The sequence below is a fragment of the Chrysemys picta genome, chromosome 6 (genome assembly GCF_011386835.1).
Source record: "Chrysemys picta bellii isolate R12L10 chromosome 6, ASM1138683v2, whole genome shotgun sequence".
Taxonomy (NCBI): domain Eukaryota; kingdom Metazoa; phylum Chordata; order Testudines; family Emydidae; genus Chrysemys; species Chrysemys picta.
The window spans coordinates 45,605,759-45,617,409 of NC_088796.1; the positions used below are offsets into that span (position 1 = coordinate 45,605,759).

General features: G+C 45.4%; 1 protein-coding gene across 1 annotated transcript in view; it reads right to left on the reverse strand.

The window, feature by feature from the left end:
* PDE8B (phosphodiesterase 8B) overlaps window positions 1-10,592 on the reverse strand; it is a 153,705-nt gene extending 143,113 nt beyond the window's left edge. Inside the window, exon 1 of the mRNA XM_005288297.4 lies at window positions 9,993-10,592. Within this exon, the coding sequence (XP_005288354.3) occupies window positions 9,993-10,307 (315 nt within the window). The 5' untranslated portion in view covers window positions 10,308-10,592. The remainder of the gene's footprint in view (window positions 1-9,992) is intronic.
* Between the last annotated feature and the right edge of the window lie 1,059 nt (window positions 10,593-11,651).

Below are 11,651 nucleotides of genomic sequence, written 5' to 3' on the forward strand. Positions count from 1 at the left end.
ATCAAGTGATCCATCCCCTGTCACTCATTCCCAGCTTCTGACAAACAGAGGCTAGGGACACCCTTCCTGCCCAGCCTGGCTAATAGTCATTGATGGACCTATTCTCCATGAATTTATCTAGTTCTTTTTTGAACCCTGTTATGGTCTTGGCCTTCACAACATCCTCTGGCAAGGAGTTCCACAGGTTGACTGTATGTTGTGTGAAGAAATACTTCTTATTTGTTTTAAACCTGCTGTTTATTAATTTCATTTGGTCACCCCTAGTTCTTATGTTATGAGTAGTAGTAAACAACACTTCCTTATCTACTTTCTCTATACCAGTCATGATTTTATAGACCTCATTTATATCTCCCCTTAGCTGTCTCTTTTCCAAGCTGAAAAGTCCCAGTCTCATTAATCTCTCCTTCAAGGAGGCTTTCCCCTGTATCTACCCTTTCTGTGCTATGAGAACTCTAGCTGCATATAGTCAGTGGAGTAGCAGCCATCAGAACAGCAGTATAGTGAAAAAGAAAAGAGACTTTTCTAAGAGCTCTATCAATCTCTTTGTTCAAATTGTCTCAGGCAAAATGTTGCTTTATAGAGTTGAATATTTCTCTTGGTGCAAGGCAGTGCTCCAAGTTAGACCTTGTTAGAATGTCTCAGAAGCAAAGAATACCATATCCATTTGGAAGGACCACCATGAAGGAAGAGAAAGCCTGAAGAACTGCACCTCCCCATGTGGACCTAGCACCTCTCTCAGTGCTCAGGTTTCTCAAGGCTCTCCATAGTCCTATCCTCCTCAGATTCATTCGTTTTTCATTCATTCCTTTTTCTTTGTGAACAGACCATAGGGCACTGAGGAGCTCAGTGAGAATCAACTTCCTCAGCAGAGTTAACATAGTCACTAGTCTGATAAAACAGGATTCCTGTATTTCTTTCCCTTTCTGGGACATGCTTCAAATGAGCTGTTTTCATAAAAGTAAATCTTCTAGGTTTTTAACAAAGAATTTGAAGACTCCATCAAGAGCTGCTTCTGCTGTGATTGTCCTCAAGGAAGCAAAGAAAAACCTGGAGTAAAGTTCACAACAAAGACAAATGGCAGGAGAAAAGGAAATCCTACTGGATCTCCTCCCTGTCAAATGGAAAAGAAAGGAGGATCAAGGCATCAGTAGAAAACGAATGGACTGCAGAACCTTTTAAAGTTCGATCCTTAGGCCAGCAATGTTAGATTTAAAATTAACTTAATTTAAAATCTGCAAAATTAATAGATTTAACCACTTGATACTTTAAAAATACTGTATTTCTAAACTAACATTTTAAGTAAATACATTTCTATAACATCTGCAATTTGTAAATGTATTGCAACTTCTTTACAGTTAAGTCCTAATTAGCAAATATAGATAAACAGTTCTTTTACAAGTATGGTAATAATCTCTTATACATCTAATAGACATGAGTTTCTGACAAAAATAATTTTTAAACTTCTATTTTTGTTATTTTCTTCAGCTCACTTAAAGAATTGTTTTAATGAATGTTTGAACAAGAGAGTTTTCACTGGGCAGTTTTTCACATTATCATCTTTTGTACAGACATTTTTTAACAATATTGCCATCTCTTAGTAGAGGTGTCATCTTTCTGATGAGGTTTAAAATAGAAGACCTGACCACTTCTTGTAACTGAAGTTTCCATAGAACTTTGCATAAGAATTGAGTTGTTAACTCAAGGCTAACTTTCCTCCGGATCTGATATTCTTTACTTCTATGATATTCTTTATTAAAGTGTTGTGGAATGTTGCTGTGCACCACCCAGAAGTGACTGCATCTGAGTGATGGGTGAAGTGATCCCTTCTCCATCCGATGTACAGGATGTTGGTGTCATTATTTAATATTTGTAAAATGCTTGGATATCCTCAAATGAAAGGTGCTATAGATTTGTGCAGTATCATCATCAATATGAATATATATCAAGCTGAAGCTTCTCTTAAGCCGTGGGAATTTCGAAATGTAATACTAATCTTTAAGGGAAAGAATGCATTCTTACTTAGGCCATGTCTACACTACAAACTTTGGTTGATGAAAGTTACATCAGCGTAAAGCCCCCGCAGTTGGTATATCACTCATGCCCTTGACTGTTGTCTCCTTGTGTAGATGCTGTGTGTACTCAACAGGAGTGCTTGTGTTGGTACACAGTGTGATGCACCAAGGGCAAGTATCCCTTGGGTGTGCAACTCACCCTCATCCAGTGCACTGTCTTCTGGGAAATTTTGGCAATGCATGGGGAGGCAGAAACGAGTCATTCAGGGTGACAGGAAGCAAGGGGTTAAGTTCCCATTATGCAACTTTCTACATCCCCATATACCATCCAAATCGCATTATTTTCACACCTTTTTTAAAAAAATCCCACAAACCCACATGGCACTTTTCGCTGTCTGCCATCTCTGACAAAAGCACGGAGCCTGCACAGCTCTGCACTACTGTCATGAGCATTGCAAATACAGGACGAACTATCCTCCAGTATTTGCATAGCTGCAGGAAGAACCGCAGCAGCAGGGGACATGACAATTTTGTAGAGGACAGACTGCTGTGGGGCATAATGAAAACCAATTCAAGATTGTTGGGGGCATTCACAGAGCAGCTGCAGATGGTGGAGCGCTGCTTCTGTGCCTGAGAAATGAGCACTGACTTGTGGGATTGCATTGTAAAGCAGGTTTGGGATGATAAGCAGTGGCTGCAGAACTTTGGGATGTGAAAGGCCACATTCCTGGATCTGTGTGCCAAGTTCACCCCAAATCTCCAGCACAGGGACACCAGAATGAGAGCTGCACTGACAGTTGAGAAGCAAGTGATCGCACGATGGCAGCTTGCAATGCTGGATTGCTACCAGTCAGTAGGAAATCATTTTGGAGTTGGAAATCCACAGTAGGGGCCATTGTCATGCAAGTGTATAGGGGCATTAATAATCTTCTGCTGTGCAGGACTGTGGTTCTGGTAACATACCAGATGTAATGGATGGATTTGAAGCAGTGGGGTCCCCAAACTACAGATGGCAAGCATGTCCCTGTTTTGCCAACAGCCCACCTTGCCAGAGAGTACATCAACAGAAAGAGATACTTCTCTCTGGGTATGCAAGCACTGGTGGATTACCAGGGAAGTTTCATCTATGTCAATATTGGCTGGTCAGAGAAGGTGCATGATGCTCACATCTTTAAGAACACAGGACTGTTCAGAAAGCTGCAAGCAGGGACTTTCTTTTCTGACCAGCGGATTACCACTGGCAATGCTGAAATGCCAACAGTGATCGTGGGGGACCCAGTCTACCTCTAGCTACCCTGGCTCATGAAGCCGTGCACCAGCCACCTTGACGGCACCAAGGAAAGATTCAACTAATGTCTCAGCAGGTGCAACATGACAGCTGAATGCGCTTTTGGTAGACTCAAGAGACACACTAGATTTGATCTCAGTGAGAAAAATATCCCAAAGCTTAGAGCTGCCTGTTGTGTCCTACAGGTCTGTCGCATCTTACGCACATTTAACATGCGCAATTTCAACTTTACGCGGTCGGCAAAAACAAAAACAAAAAAACAAAAAAGAGAAAAACAACAGTTTTAATACTATACCTGTAGTGCGGGCGATTTCGCCGCCATTGAACTCAATGGGGTTTTGGCTATACGCGGTTTTCGCTTTACGCGCTAACCGCGGAACGGAACCCCCGCATAAGATGAGACAGACCTGTGCTTATCTGTGAGGCAAAAGGGGGAAAACTACTGCTGGGGTGGAGGTGGAATGGCTGTCTGCTGAGTTTGAACAACCAAACACAAGGGCAATTAGAAGAACTCAACAAGGAGCTATATGGGAGAGGGAGGCCTTGAAAGAGTACTTTAACAGTCAGCCCCAGTAATACGGTATGGGGGACTGTGTTCTTCTTAGCACTGAAGTTTTGGGTGCTGTTAGGAATTGTGTGGTGCCTGGCATACATTTATGAACATAACATGTCTGTTAATGCACCTATTAATTTTGCAGTGCTTGCTGTACATTTATAATTATTAAACTGTGTTTGTTGCTGATTCTAGGAGTTCTGTCGCCCTGAACAATAACAAGTAGTGGGTGTTTTTTAATTAGTGCTAGACATTCTGCAGCATATGTTGTGAAGTAATAAAGAGGAATTATTTTCCAAAAAATAGATTTTCATTGCGTATCAAAACCAGTGCAAAAAAAACAATGTGCAATTAAAAAGCAAATACAATTAAAACGTCCATAATAAATTAACGGAACAGATTCTAACAAGGGGAAAGAACAGTAATGTCCATTTCAGTTAATTTTGCCTATACATAAAGCAACAAGTTTCTCAAGGGCAGAGCATGTGAAGCTGTGGTTGTCCTTGATGTCCCCTGGGATGGAGTTGAAGGATTAGGGATGTGGCCCCCCAGTGTCACATGGAAAGTTGGGGGGTGTAGAGAAGTGCTAAAATGGAGTTCTCTATTGACTGCAAAAGGAGGCGAGCCTATGATTGTTGAACCTGTAGGTCAACAAGACTCTTCAGCCATTTTTGTTTGCTGCCAAAGAAACCCCATTATGTCCTGATGCATCTCCCTCTCAGACAACGCGGCCTATCTCCTGTCTGCTCTTTCCTTCTTCATCCTGTCTGAAATATTCACCCTCCAAGCCTTCTGTTCACAGTCCAATGCAATACTGGCTTGCAGGATCTCAAAGAACCTCTTCCTGAGTCCTCTTTTTTTTCCTCCTTATCTGGCTAAGGTGCTCAATGGGTGTGGAGGGGGAACCCCTCCAGGCCACAATGGCAGCAGCTACAGATAAAACACACCAGTGTATAGTCAGAACAGAAAGCAAATGTTTCAGAACTCCCTTCCCTAGCTCCCCTAAAGTTTAAGGCATGCTTATTGACACTTCAGCTTTTGGAGAGCCTGTGCACACCGCCACTCAGAGCTCCAGCCATGGTGACAATGGCCCAGCAGGGTCATGGGTTGGAATAAGGAGGGAATTGTTGGGTTGCATGAAACAATAAAATTTCAGCCCCTATTTTCATGTGCATCAGTGCAGGGCAATGGCCCTGAGTTTTGGCACTATTTTCCACAGGCAGTGGTGATTTTGGCTGATACCCTCAGAGTGAGGGTAACAAAGGCACAGAGAGTACAGCCCATGTTGGCATCCCGAAGCCACGTGGGCCCATAGGCACCCATTTACTTCAATGGTGCCAGCTGAAGAAATCGCAGACTGATGTGGGAAAATGTCTTCTGCACAGGAAGAAATAAGGCTGCCATCTCTAGAAACTTTTGGGAGAGGATTGCAGTGTATCTCCATGAAAATTTCATTGAGGTCTCTCAGGACGATTCAAGGGAGATCCCTGCATGCATCAACAAACTGCTCTGCATGGCCCCACCTAACTGTACACGGGAATGAAAAGCAGATAATAACAATACCTCTGTTTGTTGTACCGCTACTTCTTCTAGTACGAGCAAATTAATGAAAATTCATTAGCTGTGTCCTGCTACACCGGGGTCGTGTACCACCCGTACATTAAAACACTGTAATGGGAAATGCATTCACATGCTTCCTGAGATTCCTCCCCCTGCATTGGGCTCACCCATGGTTGGCTGGTGGGACTGACTAGACTGCGGGGGAGTCTCAAACAGATTCTGGCTTGCAGCAATGCTCGACTCCCTGGTTGTATATCCCCATCCTTCTCCTTGCCATTCATAGCAGGGGGTCTGTGACTCAGGTTTCTCAGAGGTATCCATGGTGCTCTGCGGGGTCCTGGTGGGGTCTCTACCAAGTATAGCAGGTATCTCATTGTAAAAGTGGCAGGTCTGTGGCTCGGCACCTGCACCAGAATGATTGTTGGTCTCCCTGGCCTTCTGGTGTGTCTGCTGCAGTTCCTTCACCTTCATGAGGCACTGCTGCTGATCCCTGTCAGATCCCTTCACCTGCATCCTCCGTGCAATCTGCTTGTAGATGTCCATGTTTCTAGGACTGCTTCATAGCTGGGCCTGCACAGCCTCTTCTCCCTACAGGCCCAAGAGATCCAATACCTCCTGTCTACAGGCCAGAGCACATCTGGAGCATGTAGCCTGCAGATGGAGGGAGAGCAGCAAGATGTGCTCATCAAGCTGGACAATCAGGAACAAGCATTTCAAAAATATGTGGGGGCTTTAAAAGAGGAGGGGGGTGGCTTCCATGTATCCATGACCTGTGGACAGTGCAGTTCACCGTTGTGACCAAATTGGTCACTGTCAGGCACTGTGGGACAGTTGCTGGAGGACTCTGAGGGTTGATGTAGGTAACATGGTATCTACACTCACACTGCATCAACCACAGTATGTTGACCATGACTCAGTGCCATTCAGAGAGGTGGTGTTACCGTATTGTTGAAATGGGGTGCTTACATTGGCAGAAGACAAAGTTGAGCGTACAACACGAGGCAACATATGTCAACCTAACTTTGTAGTGTACAGCAGGCCTTAGTGAAGTATTCTCATTGCAGCTATAGCCTGCCAGAGTGAACATTAGGCTAGGAGCTCTGAGTTCTAGTTCCGACTGTGCTACAGACTCACTGTGTGACAATGGGTAAGTCAGTTAAACTCCGTCTCGGTTAACCTATCTGTAAAATGCTTACCCACCCTTGTTAAGCATTTAAGATCTACAGAGAAAAGAACAGAATATAAGCATAAAGTTTCATTATTGCTCATGTGACCAAGGTGAGCAAGAACTGACCCTGAATGTTGACTAACAGACTTGAATGCTTGAGGCTGATGAAGACTAGAACATTTTGTTAAAAAGTAAGTGGGGAAATGTATTTTTATAATCATTGTCTCACTTGTAATGAGCTACAGATTTGGACTTAAATCAAGTTTATGCAAGACATTTTAAACAACAACAATCAGTTTTTGTTACCTTTCATTTTAATTACTTTGGGCTGAAAACATACTGTGGGTAAACTTCTCTTTTAATGCCAGTTGTATATTGTGATAATGCAATTACACTGATCAACTTGAAAGTGTTTTATAAACAAACTTGATATGCAAATGATCCACCACTGAAGTGTAGCCACCTCAGGCAAGCAATGCATTAACCAGGAGCTGCACTATCCCACTGTTTATGACAGAAAGTAAAGACAGAGGAAACAGCAGTGGAAATGTATGTAAAACTACATAGTACATAGTTATCCAAAATTGAATTTGATGAAGACATCAGCGTTAACATGCCTACATAATGCTATATATGAATGAATCTATTTTCTTTCCCTAAAGATAACAACTCAGACCACAATGGAGATGCTGCATTCCTGATAATATATAGAACCAAGAATTATAATAGTTAAAACAATGGGCAGCTGAATATAAACAGATGATTTGCCAAAATTCGGAATATTTTTTCTTTAAATTTGTTTTACGTATCTACCACCACAGAACTACAGTATCATGCTTTTAATTTTTCTCTGTAACCAGGTCGGAACTGAACAGTGTTTTGTATGGGTAATAATTCTGTAATATCCAACCTCACTTTAGTCACAGAATGTAAAATATGTACAAGTGTGGGCATTATTCCTCTGGCATACTTTTATAGAACATAGTGACAGAAGTTAAAGGGAAATTTGAATTTGGCCCAAAATTTAAATGCTGTAAAAACAAGATTTTATAAAATCTAAAAACAGAAATATTCTCACTTTTTAAACATTTCAATGAAAACAGTTGTTTTCAAGTAAATGAACATTCATCTGCAGTGTCTGACTCCAAAACGTTGCAGAACCAAGAACTTAAAAGTCAAACTGACTTCACTGATTTTCATTGTTCACGCTGAGAGAAATGTAAAAAACAAGCAGAACATAAGTTATGAAAATTAAATTGCATTTTTAAAATACATTTATTTGTAATAGCCAAAGGAGTTATTGGTAACATAGGTAAAGGAATGTATTTGTTTATAACATGTTTTTTAATCAATATTGTCCCTTTAAAAGGACACCAATTTGAAAGCAAGACACCTTTTTTTTGGAGAGAAAGCGAGCGAGTTAAAAGAATTGTGGAGAATTGTATCTGCCCCAAGTTTTGTAGGTTTTACAACCACATTTTCTTATCCTAAAATGTTTTTCTCCTATGTTGCTGTGTGAAACACCCAGACAAACAACAGGGGAAATTGACTAACTAGCTATTGCCCCACTCCTGCTCCCATTGAAGGCAACAACAAACTCTCATTCATTTTAAGGGCGCAGGATCAGCCCCCTCTATGATGAAAACAATGAAACTAAATATACACAGAATGCTATGAAATGTATACAGCAAGTAAATATACCACAGGAAATTATTTTCCCTGTAATCTCTTTCACTTATATGAATCTTATGTGTTTCAAGTGAAAAGATTTCAGATAGAAGTGTGATTTTTAAGTTGATGGTGACCTTTTAATTTCTAAGTTATCGTGTACTGTCACATCATTACAGCATAAGAAGGTAACTAAACTTAAACTGTATCACAATCACAACCTCCACAGTCTCCAATCACAACCTTTTGAGTGTGATGACACCATTAACAAGTAATTCCTACAGACCCTCAAGGGTTATGAAGAGAAAATGCCAGGCCACTTTAATATTAATCAAAGGCTATTCCTAAAAACCAAACCAAACAAAATACAAAAGGGGGGAAAAAAACAGCAAAACCACATTATATAATAATCCTCCTAACTACTACATCTAACCTGTAACACTTCACATGCACACTGCTGCAATGCACACCTTAACCACTGATGGCTGGAATCAAGCCATAGATTTCAAGCGAATGAATCCTACAGACTAAAGCCATCTGTTGAACTACTTCACCAACTACTACTAGCCATACTACAGTCATGTCTGTCCAAGATGTACTTACTTGTGCATTCATGTACTGTATATATATGGGTGGTTTTTGTTTTTGTTTGTTTGTTTGGAGTGGAATGCATAGGAGCTGGAACTAAGGGTGCTCCCGCACCCCCTGGCTTGAAGTGGTTTCCATTATATAGAGCAGGGATCTGCAACCTTTCAGAAGTGGTGTGCCGAATCTTCATTTATTCATTCTAATTGAAGGGTCACGTGCCAGTAATACATTTTAACGTTTTTAGAAGGTCGCTATAAGTCTATAATATATAACTAAACTATTGTTGTATGTAAAGTAAAGAAGGGTTTTAAAATGTTTAAGAAGCTTCATTTAAAATTAAATTAAAATGCAGAGCCCCCTGGACCAGTGGCCAGGACCCAGGCAGTGTGAGTGCCACTGAAAATCAGCTCACGAGCTGCCTTCAGCACGCATGCCATAGGTTGCCTACCCCGATATAGAGGGTTTACAACTTGGTTCAATGGCTCTCAGCACCTCCACTATAAAAATTGTCCCAGCACCCGTGGAGTGTTAGAACTGAGTATTAGTCCTAGTAAAATAATCCAGCAGAGGGATGGGGAAACAGGCTTTTAGAATGAGAATCCCCGCTGTGCCTGCCTGGAGACCAGAAAAGCCTGGCTTTACTAAATCTCGCTCCCCGCCCTACACACCCATCCACCAGTATCATGCATCCAGCAGCTTTTGGAGAGAGCGCAAGGTTGACATACACCCATCTCCCTCTGGAAAGCTACTGCCCGCACACGCGGCCCACGTGCATTCGGGGCGCGTTCCGCTTCTCCCCGCTGCGCTCAATGTGCCGAGAAAACCCAGCTCCCTGGGTCCCCAGCCCGCGGCCCCGAGCGCCGCCGCTCCCGGCTTTGGCCGGCCTCTGCACGGACTCGGTGCCCGGCCGGAGGGGCTGGGATCATCTGCTGCTGGGGCGATGCCGTGGGCACCAAGGCAACGGCTCCCTGGGGCTGCATCCTCCCCGGCGCATCTCTCTGCAGCGCCGGGCGGTGCTTCCTCGGCTCCCCGGAGCGGGGCAGCTCTGCCGGCCGGCCGCCCCCTCCGGCGCAAGAGGGGAGGGGACAGACCCCACTCGGCCCCCGCCCAGGGAGCGCGCCGCACCTGGCACCTCGTCCCGCCCCCCGCCTTTACCTTGACACTGGTGTGGCTGGTCTGGGTCTCCGCCTCGGCGCTGCTGCAGCAGCGGCGCGCCCCGGCCCGGCCGGCGGCCGCGGGCTCCCTGCGCTCCTGGCGGCGCGGGCCGGGGCAGGGCGGCGGCTGGCGGCTCTGGTAGGCGAGCACCGAGGGGATGGAGTCGGCCGCGTCGGTCTTGACGAAGAGGCCGTGCAGGGTGGCGGCGGTGCCCTGCGAGAGGGCGGCGGTCTGGTGGGGGGAGGTGGACTCGTCCGAGTCCCGGCAGTAGATCACGCCGCTCTGCGAGACGTGGATGCTGGGCGCGCAGCCCATCCCGCTCCCCCCGCCGGCCCCGAGCCACCAGCGCAGCGCGGCGCGGTCCGCGCCCAGCCCAGCCGCAGCCCGCTGGGGGCCGCAGCCGCCCCTGTGCAGCTGTGCCTCGGGCACCGCCCGCCGCCGAGCCGCCGCTCGCTGCCTGTGGCGCTCGCCGTGCCGCTCCCTCCCATTTATCTCCTCGCTCGCCCGCCGCTGCCTCCCCGGCCCCCTCCTGCGGGGCTCGCGGCGGGCCCTCTTCTCCGCACAGCCACAGAGCAGCGAGGCGGCCGCTCCCCCCGGCGGGGCATCCCCCCGCCCCCAGCCCCGGCTGCTCGCCGCTACCAGGAGCCCGCCAGCCGCCGCTCCCGCGCCGCGAGCCTGGGGTCACTTGTGGCGGCGGCCGGAGGTGGCTGTATAGCTCCCCGGCGCGCCGCTCCAGCCCCGTGCACCAGCCCAGAGTCTGCAGCCCCGGGTCAGGCTCTCTCTTCAACTGCAGATTAGCATGTCCAGTGCACCATACTACAGGACACCCGGCTTTGCGGCGTCTCTTGCTCAGCTCTCTTGTGCTCTTTGATTTCAGTTTCCCTTCCAACCCCCCACCCCCAATGTCCCCTGGAGTCTTCTTCTACCCCTTTCTCTGCAGCTGTGACAGCCCCCTCGCCCCTGGGCTCTGTTCCCCAGCCCGCACTACCGTGAGGACTTTAATAAGCCCAAATGCTCAGTGTTTCTCTTGAACTCCTGCTCCCTACTGCTGCCCAGCCACTGCATCCTGGTGGTGATGCAAAACAAGAAGATGTCTCCTTGGTAGATCTCTCTCCCCACTTTTTGTATTCTTTCTTTGCCCACCTCCGCTGTTACTACACCTGCTGCTACTAGTGTCCTTGGCAGCATTAGTGCGCTGGGACTGTCCTCAGAGCTGCTACAAATAAGATAGTAGGGAGCAGGAATGTACTTTAGACCTCTCTGTCCCCCTTCAGCATCATCTTATTAACACTATTTCTATGGTTTCGCTGGACTAGATACAGGCAAAAAAGCTCCTCAATCAAGACAGAGAGCGATTTGTTTCCTAGGAAGTTATGTATATAAACCTTTTCACTCCTCTGTAGGTCTCCTTGCCTTAAAGATTTGTTCTAAAATGGGCCAAGAGAAAGTCCTGATTGATTCTCTAAAAGAGTAGATATTGTAGTACTGGTCAGAATATTCATAAAAAGATTAAGGTAGTTTGCAGGATTCAAAATGGACCCATTTCTCATTAAAAATATTAATCAAAATCATTTTGGTAAGCAAAAAAAAATCCTATAATAATTTCATTAACACTTTAGTACAAATTTCAATCATAAAAGGCATAAACATGAAGATTGT